This window comes from Athene noctua, chromosome 1 (genome assembly GCF_965140245.1).
Source record: "Athene noctua chromosome 1, bAthNoc1.hap1.1, whole genome shotgun sequence".
Classification (NCBI taxonomy): domain Eukaryota; kingdom Metazoa; phylum Chordata; class Aves; order Strigiformes; family Strigidae; genus Athene; species Athene noctua.
In genome coordinates this window covers 116,774,039-116,798,916 of record NC_134037.1, presented here as the reverse complement: position 1 = coordinate 116,798,916, position 24,878 = coordinate 116,774,039, and the positions used below count along the sequence as shown (strand labels likewise).

Sequence of the window (24,878 nt, the reverse complement as noted above, 5' to 3'; positions counted from 1 at the left end):
AGACAGCTCTGAAGACTGGTGGCAAGCATGCACATCCTCTGAGTGATGAGGCAGATATGGAAAGGGCTTGTGCAAACTGCAGAACCCTCCGTGGGGGGCCCAGGAGGCAAAATGGGTCTGTGGCAGGGCTAGTGCTGGCAGAGGTGAGGTCTTGCCCTGGGTTGCAGTTCCTGTTTGTAGGACAGTGTGGAGAGCCCTTTTCTCAGCCAAGGATGTGGCTCTGCCTGTCCTCACAGCTTCAAGCTCTGGGGCTGCATGGCCCCTCCTGTACCCTCGCTGACACACATGCAGCCTGCCTTGCACCCAGTTGTCCTGCCTGCATGGGCTGCCTCTCTGCTGTGGAGGTCCTGGTTCGTACCTGAGTGGAGACGGCCTATGCCACCCACTAGGAACCCTCTGAGCTTCAGCGTGGGGGCCTGTCTGTGTACTGGGGCCAGCCCAGGCATCTCCCCAGGGGACAGGCGTACAGGTGGATGGTTGTAGTACAGGACCCCATTCTCTCCTCCTGGGGACTTGCCTATCCTGTTAAACGGGGACCCTTTTTCTTCTGACCAGCGGTCACCTTGTGCTTGGGCGATGAGTGTTATGGTCATATCTGCCCGGTCCTGTGCCCTGCACACCCCCGAGCACCCACATGGCCCCCAGGCCCTCTCAGTGCCTCTGCAGCCCCTCCTCCCAACCCCAGGCCGGCAGACACTGCAGCCACCCAAGACAAGAGGGCAGCACGTTGTTTCCCGCAGGGTGTAGGAACAGCGTGCACGAGTGGAGTGTTGCCTGGAGCAACGCCTGGTGTTGCCACCCAGAGGCAGGCAGGGTGGCGGTGGTAGGGGGCTCCCCCCGGCTGCACCCTAAGGACAGCGAAGCAGGGGCTGAGGGCAAGGCGGGGAGTCTCGGCCACGTGCTGTGCCCTCTGTGAGGACACAAGTGCCTGGGGCCGGCGGCAGGCACGGGGGAGCAAGGGCTAGAGGAGCAGGTGTCCTAGCCCGGTCTCCTCCGCCGGCCGGGCCGCCCTCGCCCCCCCACCCCCGCGGGTAACGCTCTCGGTGCCCGCCGCTGCCCGTCCCGTCCCGTCGGTGCGTGGCGGCTGCTGCCCCTTTAAGAGCCTCCCTGCGTGTTTCAATCTGGGAGTGACGCAAGCGCAGCCGGAACGTATGCAAATCAAACGCCAGCCGCCGGCCAATGGGTGCCGGCGCTTGGCGGGCGCCAGCCAATGGGGGGGCGCCTCCCGGCGGGGCGCCGGCTCGCCCCATATAAGGAGCGCCTTCGCCATAAAAGGCAACATTGTATCGCTTTATATGGGGGCGGCGCGGCGAGGCGGGGGCGGTGGCGGAGCGGGGCCGTGAGCGCGGAGCGGGCGGCGGGGCCATGGCGGGGCCGGCCTGACCCGACCCGACCCGACCCGCGCTCGCCGCCGCGATGTTGCCGAGCCAGGCCGGGGCCGGGAACGGCGCCGCCGCCGCCGCGCTGGCCCGCGGCTCGGGGCTGGGCCGGTCGCCGGTGCCGCGTGGGGCGAACGGTGGCGGGGCGGCGGCGGCGGCGGGGCCGCCCGGGGGCCGCCTGGAGCGGGAAGCGTTGTACAGCGGCAGCGAGGGCGACTCGGAGTCGGCCGAGGAGGAGGAGCTGGGCGGTGAGCGGCGCGGCGTGAAGCGTGGCCTGGCGGAGGCGGCGGCGGCGGGGCCCGCGGCGGGAGCGGCGGCGGCCGCCTACAGCGGCGGCGGCGGCGGCGGTGGGGGCGGCGGGGCCGTAAGCGGCGCCAAGCCCGGGAAGAAGACGCGCGGCCGGGTGAAGATCAAGATGGAGTTCATCGACAACAAGCTGCGGCGCTACACCACCTTCAGCAAGAGGAAGACCGGCATCATGAAGAAGGTGCGGCCCCGGGGCTCCGGCCGGCGCGGGGGGCGAGGGCGGCTCTCGGCTGGCACCCACCTGTCCGTGGCCGGTGGCCCGGCGGGAGTGCTGGCCCCTGGGCGGCGCGCCCGCGGGGCGAGTGGGGAACCGGCCGGCGGGGCCCTGCCCGGAAACGGCGGCGGCTTCCCGGTCCCGCGGCGGGGGGGGTGGTGGGGGCGGCCCGGCACCAGCTCCTTCCGGGGGGCTGCGCGGGAGACTCTGGCGGGGCCGGTTGTGGCCTGCGGCCGGTCCTTGGCGTCCGCGGGGCTCTCGGCGGGGAGGCGGGCAGCCCCGGGGCCGGGGGATGCTGGTTGCGCCCGGAGGGGCCCGCCCCGGTGCAGCCTCCAGCCGTCGGGCGGAGCTGACCGGAGCCCTCGGGGCCTCTGTCGGTGAGCCGCGGCTCGGTGCCGCTCCAGTCCCGTGGCGCAGCCGGGCTGCTTTGTCCCGCCAAGGGCCCGGCGGGACTGGCTCCTCCGGCTGCGGAGGGGGCCGGCGCCATGCCTCAGTCGGTCCGGAGGGCTCTCCGTGGTTCCTGCTGGCCGGAGCGGTCCTGTAAAGACAAGCTGAGAAATTTAGGGGGGTTTGTGTGCGCTTGGATGCTGCTGGCTCATCTGCATCCCCGCTGGTGTTTGTAGCATCCTCTAAACAACTGGGTAGTGCTGCATCCTAGCTGAGCTGGGCTTCACGCACCCTGGGAAGGTGGGAATGGTTGTGGGGTACCGCTGGGCACATCCTGGCTGCGTGGGATGCAGAATGAGGCCATCCTGGCTGTGATAGCTTGTGTGAGACCACTGAGTGTGCCGTGATGGCGCACGAAGAGTGTTATTCCTAGCCTAATGGGTCGGTCCTGGGGGGCTGTAGCCTTGCTGCAGAGGTGTTTGTGTGCAGCTGTGCTCAGGACTGTCAAGAGTGAGAGGGGTGTCTAGGTCCCGGCCCCGCTGGGGTGTCAGTGAAGGGAAAGAGGTAGCAGGGACACGTGAGCTCAGTAGCATCCTCTTACATGGCTTAGCAGAGGTGAGATGGGGAGGGAGCAGCAGGTGGGATTTCCAGAATTCCCAGACAGTCCAGTGGCCCCATGTCCTCGTGCCACTCTCCTGAGGAGACCACTCTTTTCTTGTGGCCTCTTGGCCTGCACATCCCCTAAGGGCATGCTAAAGGAGATGGGAGCACAACATGGGACACTTAAAACTGTAGGGAACCAATCTTGAGTTGGTTTTAGAGGCCACAGTGCCTCTGGGGTGACAGGGAGCTGGTGTGAGCAAAAGGAGGCCCATAGTGGGAGCACAAGGACACGCTAGGGACTCTTGTCCTGCACTGCATGTGTCCCTGCTGTCTGTGACTCCCCGTTCTTCTCTTGTGCTGCTGGCAGGCCTACGAGCTCTCCACACTGACTGGCACTCAAGTCCTGCTGCTGGTGGCCAGCGAGACGGGCCACGTGTACACGTTTGCTACGCGGAAGTTGCAACCCATGATCACCAGTGAGACGGGGAAGGCATTGATCCAAACGTGCCTCAACTCCCCAGATTCACCCCCGCGCTCGGACCCGACCACTGACCAGCGCATGAGCGCCACAGGCTTTGAGGAGACAGACCTCACCTACCAGGTGTCTGAGTCGGACAGCAGTGGGGAGACCAAGGTAACATTCCTGTGCTCAGCCACACACCTGGGAACTCTGAGAGGCATGGGCTGTGCCTGTGGGGCTGTGCTGGAAGCCCCGATCATCCCCAGCCATCCTGGAGTAGCAGCTTGGGAAGCTGAGAATGGGTCCCTTTTTGCTGTGTGAGCTTGTGCCATGGTCTCTCAGGGCTGGTTCTTTTACTTGGCTGGCGGCAGTGGTGATCCGGAGAGGGAGGGAAGCGGGTGACAGGTGCCCTAGCCTTTTCAGCAGGGCTCCCCACCAGCCCAGCCCACCCCCCTGGCCAGCTCTTGGTGCTGTTATCTCTCCCCGGGCGTCTCCATGCTCTCGCACTCATTGATAAAAATTTGATTCTGCCTCCATGGCCTTATAAGGCCTGGTTTCCCTCGCCAGAGTCCCTGGCAGGGCCCCTCACATTCCTTATAAGCTGCAGCTGTCTCTTGCTTTGGTGCTGTTTTGGAAGGGGGCAGGGAGGACATGGGGAATGGAAACATTTGGCTGGACGGACCGTTTCTGCTCTCTGCCTGGTGTCCCTACAGGCGCCAGCCCTTGCCTGCCCGTATTACTTGTGGCCTCTCGCCCAGGGTGCTGCAGAGGGCCTGCCCGTGGGTGCAGAGTCAGGCAATGGCCCTTTTCTGCTGGAAGGGCCTTGTCGTGTCCCTGCATTCCCTGGTGCTGTTCCTTGGAGCTGCTGCAAGAAAAATGGCTCTTGTATCCCTGCTGCTTCCTTTGCAGGCTGGTACTTGGGTCCGCATGCACTTGGAGGTGGGAAACAGGGGAGTTTGTGGTGCAAGGCTGGGATGACGTGCTGAACTGGGGGTTGTGCCACAGCTTCCCGGGCCTGTGTAGAGTGCCGTTGGGTGCTGCAAGCTGCTGCAGCTCTGACGTACCTGTGCTCATGGCATGGGTACTGGGCTTGCTGCAAAAGCATCCTTCCGCATGAACTGCGGCCTTACTCCAGGAACCCTCCAGCCAACTGTACGCAAGCCACAGCAGCATCCTTGCCATGTAGTAGTCACTTAAGCAGACAGAACACGGAGAAGTGCGTTGGAGATCTCTGTGCTGTAATCCCAAAGGCAGCGAGTGCAGCCCTGAGACATGCCCAGCATGTTTTCTGAGGCTTCAGGGGTGTTCAGCTGCGTGTTTGTATCCTGTGGTAGCCCAGAAGCTGTGGTCACAGTGCTGCTGAGTACCCAGCAGCCATGATTCCTCCATGCCCTCATCCCCACATGGGTGCAGTGCTGCCCTAAGCCAAAGGTTATCGCTGCTGAGCCCTGAGAAATACCGGCAGTCCCAGAGGTCCCTGCAGGCAGAGGAGCTGTGGTGGGCCTGACTGAAGAGCTCTGCGCTGGAGCCCAGAAGGGTCCCTGGGAAGGCTTTCCATTGATGGGAGCTCAACAACAGTCCTAGCTGTCCCAGTCTGGTGTGACTCCCCGGGGTGCGTCTGATTCCTAGTGTGAGCTGTGCCAGCCCTTTCCAGTAGGCAAAGGTGTCCATTGTCACGAGCAATTTCTCCCTTGTGTAGCTTGTGTTTGTAAGGACTTGTGTCTCTTGAGCTTTTCCTGGATGAAATAGCGAGTCCCGTGGGCATTTTGTAATGAGGCAAGTTGCCTGTGCCTGGAGTAATTTGGAGGTGCAGGAGGCGCTGTGCATGGCAGCTGACCTGTCCCTGGCGTGGGGCTTGTCCATGTCATGTCCCTTAAAATTTTCCATGAAAATACTGATAGATGGCCCCAAAGGAAGCATGGTCGTAGGGTACAGTTACTCTGCAAAGGAGATCTTAGCACGACTTTTTTCTGCCCACTCTCTGATGCAATCCTGCAAGCTCCATCCCAGTACTCACAAGTGGTAACGCTTAGTGTGGTTGCCCTGTGGCCACAGCCAGCATGTGGCGTGGGCTGGAGGAGCCCTGTGTCCCTGTCTTCTGCTTGACGTTCTGGCTAAACCCACCCTGGTCTGCTGAGGGTTCTTGTCACGGCAAACCCTGGAGCTGGGGACAGTCCTACCCAGACCTTCCTGCTGTGCTTTCTGCAGGGCCGGGAGCCTGGTTTGGTGCTCTGACAGAGATCAGCCCAATTCATATACACCAAGAAGCTCTCTGAGGGTGAAGAAAGCCTGTGGGTCAGCCGTGCTAGGTGGCTGGCATCCTTGCTGAGGGGTGGGTGGTACACAAGGCTGGGTTATGGATACCTTATTGGAGGAGGTGGCAGGAAATTAAGTGACTGGACTTTCAGGTCCAGCCACATAGGATGCTCTGAGAGGGTTGGATATTTGCTCCCTGGCCTTGTGGTGAACTCTGCTTCCTGGACTTCTGTATGGACAAAATCTGCTTGTGTTCAGCTGCTGCAGCAGAGGGGGGAGCAATGCAGCCAATGCACCTGCAGTCAGCAGCCCGCTGGTATTCCTTTGTGCTACAGCCAGCAGCAGCTATGAGATCCTACGGCTGTGCCGAACCCAAACTCCCTGCTATGGACCTGAGCTCGGACTGCAGCTGGGACTGGGGCATGCTGTACTCTTAAGAGAGCAGCTGTATCCTCACAGTGATACTGTTGTGCACAGTGATACTGTTCTGCACTGACCAGTCTGATCTTTTGCGCCTGCAAAGGACGACATGTAATCTCCTGGGTGTGGTTATGTGGGGGAGAGGGGATGTTGGAGGGAGCTCAGGGGCTCTAGATTGGGATGAGAAGCATGGAGTAGCCCTGATCTGGTCATCTCTTTTTGGGGTGGGGGAAAGGTGGGACTTTTTGCCCCATCTGGAATGCAGACCAGGTGTTAGAGAACAGATTAGGATTTCCCATGTACCTTCAAGACCAGTTGTCCCACAACATCTGCATAATAATGTGGCCTGGGTGTCTGGACCGTGCTGAGCAGCATTGTTCCAGGCAGCCCTCAGAAGCTATGGAGTGGGATTGTTCATGTCCCTAAGACCCTACTGTTGTCCAGGACGGGCATCAGACGGCCTGGGCTGTGCCCTGTGGTCCACTCATGCTGTATAGCACTTATCAAGCATCTCCTGCTGCTGTGCTGCACCTCTCCACTGCATGTTGGTTCCCCAGGCACTGCTCTGCAAACTGGAGTCTGCACTGAGCTATCATGGGGAATGGATGTACAGCTGGAATGTAAGGGCCTTCAGGGCTGTGGTGCTGCCTCGGGACGTGTCCATGACCCCTTGGGTAATCTCTGCTGAAGGTGACCTGTGGCTTGATTCCTGTTGAAGGTTGGCCTTTGGTAGTCTGGGTTTTGCAAGGTGCTTAGGGGGGCAAGGTGCCCAGGGGCTCTGAGGCATCACAGATGGGCATGGGGAAAAGGCAACAGGTGTCCAATCCTAAAGTCTCTCCCAGCTCTCTTTCTGTACTAGAAGCTATTGCTGCAGCCCAAGAAAAACACAGCAAAGATGGGAAGAATCCAAGTCTCACCTGTGGTAGAGTAGGGGGGACAGAGAACGGGGCACGTATGGTTTGAACCTGCTGGCACAACATCCCTCCCAAGCACCTTTGCTGTTCTGAGGTTTGCTCTTGTGCTTCTAGCGAGTCCTGAGAATCCCCGTGAGCAAGTGCTATGAATCTTCTGGGATGCCTTCTCCAGCCCTGAGAGTATGGAGCGTGGGGGGATGCTAAGTGCCCTGGCTGCTTGGGGACTGTGTCTCAGGGGTGTACAGCTTCAGGGCCATGCCTGGGGATGAGGGAGCCTGGCTTTTCCAGCTGGGAACAGGACCCACCCTGCTGTGCTATGGCTCCCACGGCCTAGTGGACTGGGGGGAACTCTGCCCTATCACCCATGTGGGGAGGGCACCCACAGCCTCAGTGTCCTGTGTGAGGTGGCAGGAGTTTGGTTGAGCTAATGGAAAGTGCTTCTGCTGGGCTCTGCTCTGTTATCATGTGCCTCTTCTAATTCAGACTTCAGGGACTGCAGTGCCAGGGCAGAGGGGTGTTGCTCTCCTCCCTCCCCAGGCCCTGGGGCACATCTGAGTGCCCAGGATTGGCTCCCCCTGTCCAAAATGGGCTGCCTTCCCTTTTTTAGCTGTTCGTTGAGCTGTGAATTCCTTGTTCCTGGCAGCTTGACAAGCTGGGAACAAGGCTTAGCACGTGGGAGAGCAGGGCCCACCAGCCTGTAGTGGGAGGGGTGGGAGTGTGGCAGCCTTAACTCTTACCAGGCGTGCTGGCAGCCACAGCAGGGCACGGGGACAGCGAGTTCCTTGTGGCCTGTGGCACAGTCTGCTGTGGAGCGGTGTATTTGCCGTCTGCTCTTGGCCAGCTGAGCAGGGCAGGAGAGGAGCCGTGCAGACCCTGGGTATCCAAAAGGGGATTTGGGGAAAGGAGATCTGGTGGGTGAAGTATGACTGCCAGGGGCAGCAGGGATCATGCTGGGCTTGGTTGGTTCCTGCAGATCTAAGCCATGTCCAGCTGCATGTTTTGTGGCTGTGGAAACTGGGGTGATACATGCCCTGCAGCCTAGCATACACATTCTTCCCTTGTTCCCAGACCCAGGAGGCCAGCCTCTCAGGCTTGCTTCGGCTCAGCACAGGGCCCTTTTCCTCCTGGTGCTCAGCATCCCTGGTGGCACTGTCCTCTGGCAAGTGTAAAGCTCCGACACTCCTTGCAGGGCTGTAGTTCATGCTGGCTGGACGTAGTGTTGGGTCCCTTGGAAATATTTGCCTCGTGCCCATCTCCTGCTAGCAGACTGGCAAATGGGTGCTTCCCCTGGCCAGGTTCTCCCCTTTGCTCCAGGAGATTCGCAGAGGCATTCCCCAGGGCTGGGTTTGGGCCTCCCTGATGTCTGGGTTTGGCCTAACTCACCTCTCCCTAGCTGCTTTTGGGTGTACCGCTGCCTTTAAGAGCCAGTTCTCGGCTTGTTCTTGGCCATGTGTTTCCTGCCATAAGGGAAGTGGTGTGTGTGTTCCTGACAGGAGACAGTGTGTTTGCCGTTACGTCTGTCCCTGCAAGGACTGCTTTTGCCTGTTTTGTGCCAAAAAGAAGTTGCTCTCTTCTTAGAGGCTATGGGGACTCTTGGGGAGGGGCAGGGATGCTCTGTTCCTTGGTGTCTTGCAGGGAAGTCTCTCAGGGGACCTGTGTGGCCCTGGGCTTATATCCAAGGTTTACGCTGAGCTCCCTCCAGCTCTCCTCATGCTGCATTATTGGACACAGTCCCTCATGTTTGTACAAGCAACTTCACTCTGGTACCCTGGCTCTGCTCCATGTGCTGGCACCAGGCTATGGGGGTATGGTTTAGCATGGGGATGCAGCCTGGTTTGGTCTCATGGGCAGATGTTGACCAGATCCAAGGGCTGGTCTGAATTGTCACAATCTCTTCTTCCCCAGGATGTACTGAAACCAGCGTTCACTGTCACCAACCTGCCGGGGACAACATCCACTATCCAGACAGCCCCCACCACCTCAACCTCCATGCAGGTCAGCAGTGGCCCGTCATTCCCCATCACTAATTACCTGGCACCAGTATCTGCCAGCATCAGCCCCAATGCCGTCACCAGTGCCAACGGGACAGTGCTGAAGACTACTGGAGCCAGTGCAGTGACATCTGGGGGCCTCATGCCGATACCCACTGGCTTCACCCTCATGTCAGGTCAGTGCCTTTAGGGGCTGAGGACTGCATTGGTCTGTCTCTGCACCTGGAGTGTGTTGCTGCCCTCTCCAGAGGAGAGGAGACATAGTGGCAGGAGGAAGAAAAGTGGTTGCTGCTGTAGGGTGAACCTGGCTGGGATTCATTGCGTGAGCCCAGCCAGGCTGGTGGCTCGAGAAGGGTCGTGTAGTGACTGTTTAATCCTTAGTGCTGCTAGCTGGCCCTGCTGCTGGGAAGGGTGTGGTGGCAGGGAGCTGAGCTGGGACCCCAGGGCAGCACCGAGAAGCCCGGAGGGAGTGAAAAGAGCTGGTGGTGACGAAGCCTTTCTTTCTCCCTCCTTTTGGCAGGTGCTTCCCTTTCTCCGGGGACCCCTACCATTCCTCTCACTCAGTTACAGTCGCACTCCCTGGCTCTTTCCAGCCAGCAGGGCCAGGTGGTCACGGGTACGGCTGGACAGCTGCAGCAGGCACAACAGACAGTCTTCCGCTTCCCTGCCAGAGCTGGAGGGCAGATTGTGTCGCTGTCAGGTCAGCACTTGCTTCTCCTCCGCTTGCTTGAGGTGGGGGGATGGAGGTGTCTGTGGGGGTCCTGGTCCTGGCCAGAGAGCTGACCCACGCTGAGGTGGGAGCACAAGGCACCCCCCTGCAGGGGAGGAAAGATGGGAAGAGAGGGCAGAGAATGCTTGGCATAGGCGGCAGCAGCATCCTAGGGGATACAGACCATGGAGGCTGTGGGTTGTCAGTCTCCTGCCCCAGGGTTTGCCCTGTGACTAACAAACTCTGAGGAAGTCGGTCCCTGGTGCAGCTGTGCTGAGGCTGAACTGTGCTGCTATTAGGACTGATGGAAGGAGACCGCAGGGGTTCAGATGCCCAAGGGATGTTTTTTGAGTGCTCGCATTTGGCTCTGAGCAGCTGCCCTTGCTTTTGTATTTGGATATGCAGTCAGTCACTGAACTACAGTGCAGTGGATAGATTAGGAGAGACCCAGAGCAGAGGAAGGAGTGGTGCTGCTGTGCTGCCTTGTGTGCATTGCCCTTAGTAGGAATTTGTTGTTGCACAGAATCGGGGCTCTCCAGGTGTTGTACTAGGGCTGGACATTGCTCCTGGCTGGAGTTTCAGAGCAGGGATAGGCTCTCCTTTGTGGGGGCAGTTATCATCTGCGAGGACCAGCGCTAAGAGTGAGACAGTATTTCTTGCATCCTGCCTGTTTGGGCCCAGGTTGATGAGTCTGGTAGCGTGCATGGTTTCTTGGAGCCCTTATGGCTCCCGTGGGCCCTGGCAGACAGCGTGATCCCATGAAAGGGGACTGGTTTTCCCTTGTGATCTGGAGGAGCTAAGAGAATAATGGACGTGTGTCTCTGGCGTGGTGCTTGGGGAGATGCCCAGTCTGAGCAAGGTGGCCGGTGATCCCTGCTCTCTGGCATCCCTTGCTCTTTCATCTAGAGACAGGACCTGAGACTGAGGGGAGTTTTCTGTGCTGAGCCCCGTCTCTGGAGCTGAAGAGCTTTGCAGTGAATGGGCTGCGCTGGATGCTGTGTGGCCGTGCACCTGCAGCTCTGGGATGCACGCCTTGTGGCCCAGTGATCTCTGATCCCTGTGTAGGGCACTGTGACATCCTTGAGATCACAAGCTGAGTGAGATAGCTGTTCCCTGAGTGCTCTGTGGAGGATGGAGCTGGGCTTCAGAGTGTGAAGGCAACAGAACCCAGCTGGCCTGGGCATTTGAGCTCTCGCAGCTCTGTTCGATGCAGTGAGATGATCCTTGCAGGGCTGGCTAAACATGGGTGGTGCTAGGGGCATGTGCTGGGCCCTCTCCTCTCAACATCATCTGTGCTGTATCTTGGTGGAGCCAGAAATGGTGAGGAGGGCCCCAGGCATACTTGAACCATGCCTGAGGGCTGGACAAAAGCTGCTGTGCTCTTTCCTTTTCTCTCTGGAGCCCTGTAGGCCAGCTAACCATTCCTTGGCCCCTGTGTACCAGGAAAGAGCAGATTTTGGCCTGTTCTTTGGGGCAAGGCCTGGTTTCTGCCACATGCTGCTTTTGGCTAGCCTCCCTGAGAGCAGTGCAGAGCCATGCTGTGGAGCCATATGTGTCCAGAGAAGGACTGGGGGGCTTTTCCGTGGCCCAGAGTGCCTGTATCCTTGCTGAGCCACAGGCCCCTCTCTCTCCCCAGGTGGTACCATGGCTCAGCAGGTCCCAGTCCAGGCGATCCAGGTGCACCAGGCACCGCAGCAAACGTCTCCCTCTAGTGACAGCAGCACTGACCTTACCCAGACCTCTTCCAGCGGAACAGGTAATTGGGACGTTATTGTAACCATGTTCTGTCTTCCTAACCACTGCTGATAACAACCCACAGCAACAGACCTCACACCTGTTCCCTGCCCAGGATCCTTCTTCAGACCGAGTCTATCCCAGCCTTTCTGACAGTTTATCTAGGTAGATGCTGCTGTGCATAGGCCACCTTACAAGGGGTTTCAGAGCCTCTCAAGATACACGCTCTTGCTTGCAGCATGGATCTGGGAACAGGTTGCCCAATTCTCAGGTGGTTTCTTAGGGAGCCAGCTTTGTTCCTAGCACAAGGCATTGGTTCACATCTACTTGAGACTTTTACTGTATATGCAGAGGGCTCCTCTGTTGTCAGCAAAACTGGAGTTCAGGTGCCTGGATGCGGACTGAATCCAGTTCAACAGCTATATCAAAGGTTCATCAGAAAACATGTATCCCAAGCTGATTTTAGTTCTAGGATATTTGGCTACTGTGCTTTTCTGCCCTCTCATAGTCATTCATGAAAGGAGAGGTTGGGGCTCTCCTGTCTCTTCCCTGAGGCTTTTCCCCAAGAGGTTGGGAGAGCAAGATGGGTATCTCCATGCACCTGCTGCTTCAGACAGCATGCCAAGGGTGGCTGAGGGAGGGGTGCTGAGCAGGTGTCTAAGTGTAGCAGACTCCTTTCGTGTGGCTCACATGTAGTCTGTCCTGGTGCCAGTGACCCTCCCAGCGACCATCATGACGTCATCCGTGCCAACCACTGTGGGTGGCCACATGATGTACCCCAGCCCACATGCGGTGATGTACGCACCCACATCTGGCCTTGCAGACGGTGGACTTGCAGTCCTCAACGCTTTCTCACAGGCGCCCTCAGCGATGCAGGTGTCCCACGGCCAGGTCCAGGATCAGGGTAAGACAGTTGTCTGGGTCAGTGCTCCCTTAAGTGCTCTGACACCCTGATTTTTTTTCATCTCGCATGTATTTATGCTGTATATTAATTTCAAATAATTTTCTTCTAAGCAGTCCTAGTGGCTGTACAAAGGTCTGGCAAGGGTGATGCTTGTGTGCTTTTAGATCCTACCATTCTCTATGCAAAGGATTGCATTTCCTGGGGGAAAAGGGTGAGGGTTGCTGGGACGGGTGGCATATGGGACAGGCAGTGGAGGGAGCTAGGAGACTCTGGAGAGGACTTGTGATTGCGTGAGGGAGCATGATGCTATGCAGGCCAGACAGCTTGTGCCTGCTTCTCCCAGCTTCGGAAAACTAGCATGTGGCTTTCTCCTGGGATGCCTCCACGCATGCAAACAGGCACCTTCATCCTCGTAAAGCTTCATGGAGCTCTGAGAAAGGGCCCGTGGAGGAGCACTGTTTACGGGATGGTGTCATTTTTGCACTTTCTCTCTGTGGCAGGTGGTGTCCCCCAAGTGTTCCTGACAGCCCCATCAGGCACCGTTCAGATCCCAGTCTCAGCTGTCCAGCTTCACCAGGTAGGTGCAGAGTGGTACTCACAGGTGTTTGGGGGCTGTCCTTGCTCTGTCCCTGCCTGCACACCCTTTATGGGTCTGGGCAGACCCGGCCCCTTGGGAAGCGCCAGTCCTCAGGTCTGGGAAAGCTGTCAGTGCCCCTAACACTTGGGTGAGGAAGTCTTGCCCTCCTTGGACAGGTGCCCAGAAAGGACAGCGTTACCCTGGCTGCTGGCACACATGGTCTCAGGGCATGCTGTCCCCCAGTGCTTCCTCCTCCCTTTTCTCTCTAGATGGCAGTCATCGGGCAGCAGAGCAGCAGTGGCAGCAGCCTCACGGAGCTGCAGGTCGTCAACTTGGACACCTCACACAGCGCCAAGAGTGACTGAGAGGCCTCTGCTGCCAGCCTTGTGCTGTCCCTGGCTTGTCATGCCAGTGCTGGGGCTGGTGGCAATTCCTTCTCGTACAGACTGCACCAGTTATTTATTGTTGCCTTTTCACGTTTCCTTCATCCACACATGCACACACACACACACGCACCCACACACATACACACAGGCATGCGCGTGGGGCTGCAGGACCTACCTGCGGTGGAGCTGTGCTGGGGCCATGCAGGGCTTGGGGACGTTTGGATGCTGCGATAGCTGTGCTTGTCTCACGCCAGCCAAAGAAACTTGTCTCTTGAGGGGAGGATTGCTCTACGCTGTAAATAAATACTGCGGGCCATTCCCAGCTGGAGGCTGTGGCTCTGGGTGCTCCAAGTCACCTTGCCCATGAGTGTTTGCTCTGTGTGGGGCTCAGCTCGGACCCAGAGCCGTCCTGTGGATGCAGCTCGGAGCGGGCCGAGGCTGTGCTGCTGACCTCAGCAATGTGCCTTTGTGGGGGTGACAGGTCCTGGCTGCAGCAACTCGCCCTGGGCTCTGGACAGGGGAGAGTGGCCACCTTGCATGTACATCTCTGGTTGGGCCTGCATGCCCTCCCTTTGGAGGGCAGGGCGCAGCCTGCGGCACGTGGCCCCGTCCTTCTTGTATGCACTACAGTGAGCCCTCTGCCCTCAGTGCCTCCTCGCTGGGCTGCCTGGCAGATTTGCAGCCTCACTGGCTCTGCCCTGGCAGCCACCCTTGCACAGCTGAGGTGGTTGGTAGATGCCCAGGAGCACAACGATTCCCTGGACTGCTCCTGAGGGGCTCTGTGGCCGGCCCAGCCCCACACTCTTCTCTCAGCCCTCACACTGCTTGCTGACTCCATACACCCAGGGGAACTTGGCTGGGTCTTTCCCAGATCCCCTCTGCAGCTCCAGCCAGCGCTTTCTAAATTTGTCTGATACAAGGTGGAGAAACAACTCAAGTGTCAAAAGGAAGAGCCCATGGGGCACTGAGCTGCTGGGCAGGTGGCAAGCTCTTCTGAGCACCAGGGTGACCTGCAGGCCATCCTGGACTGTGGAGGAGCAGCTGTGATGCCTGTGCAGGCTCAGCAAGGCTGGGGAAGAAGGGCTGGAGCATGCTTGGTCCTGCATGGGAGTTGCTGTGAATGGCTCTGCTACCTAGCCCTGTCCCTGGAGGGAGAGTGAGCAAGTGAGAGAAGCTGCTGAATCCTTAGGGGAAGGAGCAGCTACTGTAACTTTTTTTTTTAAGTTAAAGACGAAGCCTTGGAGAAAAAAGAAAGAAAAAAAAAAAGTAAAAAAAAAAAAAAAAAGAAAATTACTTTATTTTTCTAAGTGTTAAACTCAGTATTTATGTAATTCTTTAAGGAATAAAAGTTTGGCTCCTGTACAGTTTTCATGGGGTTTGTACCAGGGGGATGGGAGAGGGGTGGGTGGGCATGAGGCAGGAAAGGGGCCTTGCTTTTGAGTTTGTATTGTAACCTTGGACACGTTCCCTCAGCATTAGCGTTTAAGCTGCGTTCTCCACCCACCAGCATGTGCTAGGGTTCAAGCTGAACCAAGTGGGATGCTTGTTTCCCACTTACCTGAACTGAGGACTCCATACCCATCATTTTGGGCTTAACGGGCAGAAGGCATGTGAAGCAGTGGCTGCTCTCTAGAACTGGGGAACCCATTCCTCAGGAGCGAGGGGCTTGTAGAGTGCTTGGGAGCCAGAGATGGACTGGGTTTTCTGATGGCTGCCCTGTTCACCACTGGTCTTGAGACCTGCAGCTGTTCTGTCACCGCTCTTGGTGCGGAGAAGTGCTACCTGTGACCGCCTAAGGGATATAGGCATCCCTGCTCCTCCCTGGTTGGCAAGTGGCCAGCAGTGGCTGATCCCTGCTCTCCCTGCTCACTGTTCAGGTAGCCTCTCCTGAGCTAGCCAGTGATCTGGGCTGTAGTTCCCCCTCTACAGCTGTTACTTAGTGCACAGAGGTGGCAAGCCCCCTGTGCAAAGAGGTCCCAGAACTGTCTTTCAGCCCTTGGTCTATTTGTTATGCAGCCTGGGAAGGGCTCGTGGGGAGTGGGGTGGCCCATCCGGTGGGAGTGCTGCCTCCCCTAAGTATCCTTGCTCTAAGAGTGATGCGTACCATGCAGCTCGGAGCATGTGGGAGTGCTGTGCCATGCCCCGTTGCTGGGTGTTTGAAAGCTGCTCAGTGATGCTTCCAAAACAAGGCTGGGTACCTAGGAGTTTGTCTGGGGAGAAGGATGGGGTTGGGGTTTGCGTTGTCCTTTGCCCCAGCACATCACTGTGTCCTGGCTTTGCTCTGCTTTGCTTGTGCTAGCACTGTGGAGCAGAGCTGTCGGGCCGGGATGGCAGGAGAGACCCTGCTGCTACAGGCTGTCTTGACTGCAATCCCCTCCCTGGCTCCCCAACAGCAACTGCTGGTTAAACGCTAATGGTGTATTTTATTTAAGTGCAGACTTGTAAGAACACTTGTGTATCAGGGATGAAATGGCATTTATTGTGTGGTGACATTTTTAGTTCATTTTACTAGTTTGAGGGTTGTGTGTGTGTGTGCGTGTGTGTGCGCGCGTGTGTACGCATAAGTGTGTGTGGGATTATTTTTTTTTTTTCCCCTCCAGTTTCCAGGGTTGTGTTTCTGGAAGGATGTGGAAGTAATCACAGTACTATGTACAGAGCTTTCTTTTGTATTAAAAAAAAAAAAAAAATTACTCTTTCAATAAATGTTACCATTTTGTGCACAGATTTGGGATCTTGGCCGTGCTTTGCGGGAGGTGACACACACCTTAGGGCTAATACATGGGGATCAGAGGCAGATTTCTGCCCTTGTTTGTGTGCTGCAGAGGGTGGGGGGCTGTCTGGGTGTGATGTGGCAAAGAGGGGCTCTTTTTTGCAAAAGTCTCCATCCCTGCTGCCTCCTGCACGGATGAGACCTGGCCAGCTGGACTTCTACTCTGGGAGTCCCAGAGACAGTGGGTGGTCCAGCAGGGCTGTGAGGGCTGTCCTTTCTGAAAGCTCAGGAATGGGGTTGGTGAGCAGGGCATGGTGTCAAGTCCATGAATAAGGAGGAACAGGGACTGTTGAAAAAGAAAGTAATTGTTCTAATTCATGGGTGTTGACAGGAAGGAGCAGGAGGACCTCAAGCAAGAGTTAAAACCGGGAGGACAAAGAGTCCATGTTGCTTATGGAGTAGTTACACAGTAACTGAGGGTTAGGAAGAGCAATTTCTGCCATTGTAACATCAAAGAAAAGACGATCCCTACAACTGACCCCTATATTGATAAATTGCCACAAACCAAAGGAGGACGGAGATATTTCCAAGACTGATAAAAGTTTTGTATGAAAATGCTGCTGTTAAGGTAGTGTTTGCCTGAGATGGGACTCAACAGACAACTGATGCTGGCCAAGGCCCTGTCATCATGGGAGATGTCATGTGGCTGGCATCTCAGCATCCAGACATGGTGGTTGGTGCGTGCAGTACCATCCCCAGGCCTCCAGACAAGGAAAAAGAACAAACCGGCCTTCAAAATAAACCAGTTGAAGGGCTGCAGGCAGAATAGTCTCCTCTGACATTGACAGGCATCTGATCTGGGTCTCAAATGAAAATGAGGTGGTTTCCCCTCACCTCTTCCAAGTCCATTACTTTTGGACAGCTGCTGTCTTTAAGGATGGACTTTTAACTGTTGTCTTTATGAGGCAAACACCAAGACTGTTAAATTTCCTGAAGAAAAACCCTGCTATGAGAAGATAAGGCAATATTCTAAGTCCAAACTGGAGAAGCATTACCTAAAGTCAGGTTAAAGATGGATACCTGTAGGCCCCTAGAAGCCAGGTCAAGGGCGCATGGGAGCTCAATAAAGTGCCTAAAGGTGGGAAAGAAACCAAAGAAGGACTTGTTACAATTATCAGTGCTGCTGAGTCAACAGTGTGCTAGCTAAAAATGCAACTACATAGTTGTTTTGTTTTGGCTTTTTTGTTTGTTTGTTTGTTTGTTACAAAATTGCAACTACATAAAAATGTTCTACACAGCATCGGGTTCCTGGAGCAGATACCAGTATAATATAAGGAAAGCTTAGCACTGATAAAAGTGTGCAGTGGAGGGACTGCACTATACCTCACAGTGCAATCTGCAGAAAATACATCTCAGTGTAGCAGGAGAGAAGACTGTACAGGAAGTGCTTAAGAGCGGAACACAGCTCAGGGGGAGAGGTGCTTCATCCTCACACATTACACCACAGCCGGCCCATGTTCAGCATGCCTACACAGATACATCTCATGGTTCAGCACCACAAAACCCATATCAGCACAAGTAACCCCATGTTACTTGTGCATAGGGGGCTGTGTATGACATGTAAAACTCCTAACATGGAACAAGGTAACACAGACATAATCTTTATTTTTAGGAGAAATGATGAAGCATGGTATCAAGACCAGCACAGCCAAGACATAAGAAGGGCATATGAATACCACAGAAAACCTTTCAGCATCACAGTCAAGATGCCTGTGTCCTATCTGGCCACTGCCATTTATTGTTGGTGACAGTATTGCTTATGGTATGTTGCCAGCTGATGTTACCAGCCAGGCTGCATTTCCCACTGGAGAGCACTATCACCACCTTGTGTTTGTGACATCAAACACAGCAGTGTTGCAGGTGTAGTACATGCACAAAATAACAGCTGACAAGAACAGCGGAAAATAGCAATGGTTGTGCATGTGGTATCAGCTTTTATGTAGCTGTGTGGCTTTCAGGAAGTTACTTTCCCCTTCGTGCAAATATACTGTGTTTACAGAAGATGAAGGGACTTTGTAAAGGCAAAGCACAATATAACTAAGTACAACACAATATAACTAAATACAACACGATATAACTAAATACCACTTCAATCCTCAATTTTAACAATGCCTTGGGAGTTAATGGGGAAGGAAAATGACATGCTAATGGAAAACAGAGATTTCAAGAGCATCATCAGCATCAACAGAGGTTATATGTGCTAATGGAGAAATTGAGAAGCCGGCTTGGAAACACAAACATTTACAGTCCACCATTGGCGCTACAGCTTTAAAGGACGGTCCTCACAGACTGATGCAGCACTGCACTGATTTATCCAGCCTATAGCCAATTGCAGTGATATTGTCTGTTAATTGCCGATTGTGGTTTTAAAACATGAGAATTGTCTAATCAGTTGTATTAGTGCCGAGTAGAAATGAGGTTGGACACACATACACGAAGTTGCTCCAGGATCAAATAAGAAAGCACTCCTCTCTGTTCAGCCTTTCTTTTTTTTTATTATTTAAAACAAATGTTAGCAGACCGATAGAAACCTGCACCTATTGGATTGTAGCTAACTGCTCTGAGGCCTGTAAGAATTTAGATGTTATGTTACGGGCATTACAGATCCTGATAACACCAAAGCAGGAAAGAAACTGGAAATAGGCCAAACTTGTGTGCAGTTGCCTCTTGTCAATTGCCTCTCTAGCAACATCCAAAATGGGGCAGTCTTGATATAGAAATATCGAGAATTTAAGCACATGATGAATAAGATGACTGACAATATTAAGTTTAAGAAATGTCTGTTCAAGCTAAGGAATGTTAAGCTCTAGGAACAAAGATGCAGGCCCACAAAAACAGAGACAGAGGCTCAAGGCCAGAGGAGGTGAAGCCATGGCAACAGAAGATAATGGCATTTTTTGACCCAACTGACCGAGCCAAGGCTGAAGGATGTGCAACGTTTCTTAGACAAGGGGGCCAACAAGCAGGACAGCCAGAAGAAACTGGTTCTGGGTCTTGGCACTATTGAAACTGGGGAAAAAGTGATGAGGAAGACTACTGGCCTTCCTCCTGAAGATCCCCGAAGACGACCACCAGGAGGCAATACGCAGGCGAAAAGATGACATAAACATTCCAGAACTGCTGTCACAGGCCTTTTGAACTACACCCCACCTCAGTTATGTATGTGTACGTTTATACTATGCAACCCTATGAATATGTGTGAGGTACCTGCATTTAAGACGTAACCTAAGAGGCTTGGGTGTGCATGTTAGATGGAGATTCCCCGTGCACCCAGCGCTGCAATAAAGAATGCCTGCTTTCTGATAGTCTGAGTCTTAGAGAGTTCTTCCTCGATTGGCTTTTTCGGTATCAGTCTTACAACCCAAAACCTGCCGAGAGCGAGCGTAGTTCGCACCGATGCCAAATAAGGTGGATGTGGGGTGGAGTGCAGGGCTGAAATTACCCCAGAACCCCAGGCCTGATGAAGTTGCTGCACTGTAATTTCTGGTTAACACTGTGTTTGCAATAATGTTAGTGCTGACATTACAGTTTCAGCCTTCCTTACACTTATCCTGCAACAGTCCCTTAACAAAGTTCGTTATTCACCAGAAAAGCCATACCAACACACAGCGTAACACAAGCATCTCGAGCTCTCGCGGACGCAGCCTCCAGCTCCCAACCTCAATTTTTTTTTCCTCATTTCTGATACTAGATAGGAGAACCAGAAGATACTCCGTTTTTTCACCGTTTTCTGTCCCTCACACCCATTTCTGGTGCGCAGGCAGCACGAGGGGGGAGGCGGGCGCCCCGTGACACACGGTTGCCATGCGCCACAGCCGCCCGGTACACACCAGCCCCCCCGTACACACACACCAGCCCGCCCGTCCCGCCGCCCCGAAGCAGCCTCGGCCGGCGCCCCCCGCGCCGCAGCGCCGGCGGAGCGCAGGCGCGCAGCCCCCAACAGCGCCCCGCGCTCGCGAGCGCTCCTGGCCCTCGTCGCCACCCGTAGTGCGCCCGGGACCCGGAAGTGGGGCGCTGCCGCGGCGGCGGGTTGGTAGGAGCGGGTGGCGGTGCGGCTCTCGGTCCCCTCCGCGGCGGTGGGGGGAGCGGGGGCCGGGCGGTGCCGTGAACGGGGCGGGAGGAGAACCGAAACGGCGTCGGGTGGGGACGGGACCTTCCCGAGGGGGCGCCTCCTTTTCCCTGTCTCGGGGCAGATCTGGGGGGCGAGCTGCCTCCCCGTGCGCCGGGGCCGGGCCCCGTTGGCTGCGGCAGCGCTGCGGCAGGCCTGGCTGCGGCTCCCGGGGCGGGAGCGGCGGGGCAGCGGTGAGCCAAGAGACCGGGAGGTGGAGCAGGGTTTGCTGAGGTGACCGGAACGGCCCGGAAGAAAACCCGTCTTTTCCGCGGCGGCCATTGCCGAGGCAAATCGGTTTTGGCCTTGCTCGTTTCCATGTGCGGGCAGGCCCCCGCCCTGCCGTCCCGGGGCTGTGCTGGGTGCTCTGTCTGCCCGTGCGCAGGCTGTGCTGGGCTGCGCTTCTGCACCGGGGGCCGTGGGGGTTCATGGACTCGGCATCGTACCCGGCATATTCATTTGCCACAACTCTGAAACCCACTGCGGTGCATGTATTTATGCACTCTAACAATTTAGCTGAGGGTTGTTATAGGCTCTCGAGTGACTCGTTCATCATATGCATTGTAGCTACTCCTTAAGGTGCCCTAAATCTAAAATCTCCTCACCCTAGTAGCTACAAATCCCTTTGGGCTCCTTCTGATAGCCCTGCTCTATAAAGAGGATTTCTGATACTAAATGTCATGATGTGGGGATATTATCAAATAAAATAATGTTTCACAGACACTTTTGTTTTATTATGATTATCACATACACCCCTTATGGTCAGGTTTTTTTGTGTGCTGTACAAGCACAGGGGAAAAAAATGTTTGGCTTATGTTGTGGCATCTAAATACTGCTACAAAACACAGGAGAGTAAATTGGTCCTCTTGTTACAGAGAGACTGTGCAAAGATTCCCAGCTGGCTTGCTGTGAACTCCGGGGAAGGCACGATTGAAGGTAGGTATGAATTTCTCAGGAGTTCAGGCTTCTCTCTGCACCTGGGAAACGTCTTTAATGCACCTATCACCATCTTTGATTGTTGGTATCTTCTTCAGCTGTACATGGATTGACTATTTACTGTGTATGTTAACTCCTTTTTTAAGAATGACTTGTGTTACCATCAGCTGAACAGCGTGTTGCTTCACTGCTTCTCTTGCTAGTATGTATCAGTGAGGAGGAGAGGGCCTGTTCATTTGTTTCCGCTACCACCTGCCTGAGCAGCTCTGAGAACCTCCTTATCACACTATGATCTGGCATCCTTTGTAGTAATGAAGTCTGTCTGTTGTGTGTGGGATTGTTTACAGTTGGCCAGCTGATTGCTGGCACTCAGTCTTAGACTGCAAATTATTTTATGCTCCTCTTTCAATAGATGAAAGCAGAGAAGTGTCATGGGTTCTGCTTTGTATTCCTAAAATACGCAGAACAATCAGGCAGCAGAGAGTAGAAATCTTTTCATTTTGTTGAATTTGCCCATTGTCTGAAGATTGTAAAGGCAAAGAATATCTGAGAGGAGGCCAGGGAGGAAATACTGAGTGGCTTTTAGGTAGTGACCTGATTTGATGTATATGAACTTGATCAGAGAAGTTGCTGGTTATTTTGTTCATGGCCTGGTGGCTCACATTAGGTCCAGCTCCACAGTGAGAGTGCCTTGAGCTCTAGATAAACTAGCAGTCTAGAGAGATATAAATGGTAAATAATAAGAGGGAAGACAGAAGTACAAAAGGAGCAGCTTGCACAGGGTCGTGTTGTGGACAGTGGCAGAGATGAGAACAGAAGCCATGTCTCCTGTAATTTGCTGTCTTAGAAGAGGATTTGAATGAGCCATTTTGCCTTGGATTTTTTGAGAACCTCTTTCTGTGTATGCTGTTAATCCTGGGAACAGGTTTTGTATATGAAACACTGGCTTATTTTCTTGGAGGGGGTATGTGTGCTTCCTCAAAATGGGTTTTGCTTCAGAGCTTTATCCTGGGTGCAGGATCGGGGGCTTATTCACGCTTTCCCTGGTATGCAGCTCAGAAATAAAAGCTTGCCTCTACTTCCCCTCTGTCTCTGCAGGTGCATTTCCTGTCATGGTGAACGAGAGGCATAATGGCAACCTGCTTGTGCACCTGGGTGCCAAACTGCAGGCCTACCCGGAGGAGCTGCTCCGGCAGCGGCGAGGCCACGACGGCCAGCCCGAGTACCTGATCCAGTGGAGCATCGTCAGCTTGGAAGAGAGAGCGGCAGGAGGCAGCAGTGGCTCCTCTGCAGAGACCAAGCCGGAGAACATCTCGATGTGGATGTCTGCAGAAGAGGTCTGTGCCAGCTGCCCGGCGCTGCTGGGCAAGAGGAAGCTGGAAGGGCAGTGGGCGAAAGAGGAGAAGGCAGCCAGCCCCTTCGCTGCAGATGTCCCGCTGGATGAAGCCTCGCTGCTGGAGATGAAGGCTGACGTCAGGAGCCTGGTGCAGCGAGCCGGCCGGCAGATGGCCGAGAGCGGGGCCCCCGAGTCCTCCATCCTCAACACCATCCACGTGCTGAGCGCGTACGCCAGCATCGGCTCGCTGGCGGGTGCCTTCAAGGAGACGGGAGCCCTCGACTTGCTGATGAAGATGCTGTGCCACAAGGAGAAGCAAATCCGCCGCAGCGCCGGCAAGATGCTGAGGGCCTTGGCTTCCCATGATGCAGGTGGGGGCTGCTACTGCTCAGTGCCCCGGAGGAGGTGCTGCTGGGCAGCTGGAGGGTGCCAGTCCTTTTGCAGGCGTGGGATGCCTGGGAAGAGTGTGTCTTGGGGCTTGTTGGCAAAAGGGGAAGAATCGGAGCGGAGCTTCCAAGTGGCTCCTCGATTGTAGTTGTCTGGGGTGCTCTAAGACTTGGGATCTCTTTGCCCCGACGGGCTCCTGAGCTGGGACGCTGATTAACTGTTAGGAGGACTTGTGGCAAGAGCCTTGGCAGGGCATCGGAGCATCTCTGCTGCATGCTGTGAGTTGGGAAGGCTCTGGCCTGTTCTTGGCAGGGAGCCTTTTGTCAGGCCCTGGGGGGTAGAGCCTGGTCCTCACCCAGTCCTCTCATTTGAGAGGAGCTGCCACAGCTCGGAAGTGCTGGGTGAGGCTTGGGTGCACCTGGAATGTTGCTGGTGCTGGTGTGTCCCTCAGAGATCCGGCTTTCCGTGTCCTAGTGCCCAAGTTCATGTGGCTCTCCAGTGGGGCAGATGGGGGGCTGATTCAGGTTAAAGCTTAACTTTTCTTCCCTGGAACCCTGTTCTGGAGTCAGTTATTTGGGGCTGCTGCTTTGGGGGAATCTTGCAGCTTTAGGGTGGAAAAAATGTGATGTGATTCAGTGGAGCAAAATGTTGCCAATCCAGATGAAAGGACAGAACATGGTTCTAGGTTACACTGAGCAACAAAACTGCTTATTGCCTGTGAGTCTCGCACAGGCAGGGTGGGGTGGGGGTTATCTTTACGGGGCCTGAAGAGTTTGTCCTGTTGTTGTAGGGAGCCGGGGCTATGTCCTGCTTTCCCTGAGCCAGCAGGATGACATTGAGCAGCACATGGACTTTGACAGTCGCTACACCTTGCTGGAGCTGTTTGCTGAGATGATGTCTTCTGAAGAGCACTGCGTGTCCTTTGAGGGGATTCACCTTCCCCAGGTAGTGGCAGGCCCTGCCAGCCCTGGGCCTGTGGTCTCTAGGGGTCAGGAGGGGTGAGAGTGGGGGGCCAGAACTGGTGTCCTGCTTGGGACAGGAGGGTAGTGGGCAGTGGGCAGCTGGGCAGGACTGGGTGTCGGGAGAGGGGGCGCAGGATCTGGGCCTGGCTTGAGGCCAGGGGTGGCGGAGAGGCACGTGGAGAGCCTTGTCTCTGAGCAGGGAGGTGAGGGTGGGCTGTGAGGTTTCTGCTGCTTCTTGCTGGTCTGGAGCTATTGTGGGAGCCTGACAGCGGACGAGCTGGTGGCTTGGAGAGAGCTGGAGGCACTCTGCAGGCTAGAGTCTGAGGGCCGTGCTTGTTGCAGATCCCGGGGAAGCTGCTGTTCGTCCTGGTGAAGCGCTACCTTTGTGTCACTTCTCTTATGGACAAGCTCAGCAGCGGCGTGGAGCAGGAGGACTGCGCTGTGCCCAGCCTGCCCACTGAGGAGAGGAGCCGTGTGAGGCAGGAGTTTGAGTTCAGCATGGCTATGGCAAACCTCATCTTGGAGCTGGTGCACGTGATGGGCTGGGATCACAGCCACAAGCCAGAGCTGCTGCCCCAGCAGGAGCTGCGGCCTCACGCCACCCACTCCATCTTCCAGCCCAAGACTGCAGACTGCACCCCCACCCAAGTGCCTGTGCTCACTTCAAATTATGGTCCCCCCAAAAAGCAGGGTCGTGCCTTCCTGACCCCATCAGACTTTGCAGACCGCAGTGGCTATGTGGAATACTTACAGGCAAACCTTGTGCACGGCATGAGGGTGCGCTTGCTGGAGGACTGTGGTGATGTTAAAGCTGGGGAGGAAGGCGAGTTTCTTCAGAGCACGGATAGCATGCACACAGTGCAGGTAGGTCACTAGGGGAAGTAGTCTGGCCGGGATGACAGAGAGGAGTGACAGGGCTGACTGAGGATTTTCTAATGATGTCTTCATGTGCAGCAAGTTGGACAATAGGCGTATCATAATTAGGACGCTGTCTACCTCTTTTCTAGCAGAGAAGTCACCTTTCAGAGCTGAAAATCCTTGAGGGTTTGGTTCAGTATGGGCTGTCCTGTTAAGATTTCTTAGCCTATGAAACAGGTGGTTATATCCTGCTTCCCAGAAACAGTCCCTCGCCCTGGTTT

At 55.5% G+C, this 24,878-nt stretch overlaps 2 protein-coding genes across 3 annotated transcripts in view; both read left to right on the top strand.

Annotated features, from left to right (window-relative positions):
* Positions 1-1,351: 1,351 nt before the first annotated feature.
* SRF (serum response factor) lies at positions 1,352-15,964 on the top strand. Of its 2 annotated transcripts, XM_074897727.1 has the most exons (8): positions 1,352-1,866; positions 3,257-3,523; positions 8,845-9,106; positions 9,451-9,630; positions 11,276-11,395; positions 12,086-12,277; positions 12,778-12,854; positions 13,124-15,964. In XM_074897727.1, exons 1-8 carry the CDS (start codon positions 1,417-1,419, stop codon positions 13,217-13,219), a joined length of 1,644 nt encoding a protein of 547 aa, XP_074753828.1. In that variant the 5' UTR covers positions 1,352-1,416; the 3' UTR covers positions 13,220-15,964. The 2 variants fall into 2 exon arrangements, with proteins under 2 accessions (XP_074753828.1, XP_074753905.1); XM_074897804.1 differs by lacking the exon at positions 9,451-9,630 and having other exon boundaries at positions 1,355-1,866.
* Positions 15,965-20,026: 4,062 nt separating this feature from the next.
* Positions 20,027-24,878, top strand: part of LOC141956762 (cullin-9-like) — a 33,236-nt gene continuing 28,384 nt past the window's right edge. The window contains exons 1-5 of the mRNA XM_074897606.1: positions 20,027-20,059; positions 20,994-21,054; positions 22,153-22,761; positions 23,568-23,722; positions 24,082-24,603. Coding sequence (XP_074753707.1) covers positions 22,167-22,761; positions 23,568-23,722; positions 24,082-24,603 — 1,272 coding nt within the window. The 5' untranslated portion in view covers positions 20,027-20,059; positions 20,994-21,054; positions 22,153-22,166. The remainder of the gene's footprint in view (positions 20,060-20,993; positions 21,055-22,152; positions 22,762-23,567; positions 23,723-24,081; positions 24,604-24,878) is intronic.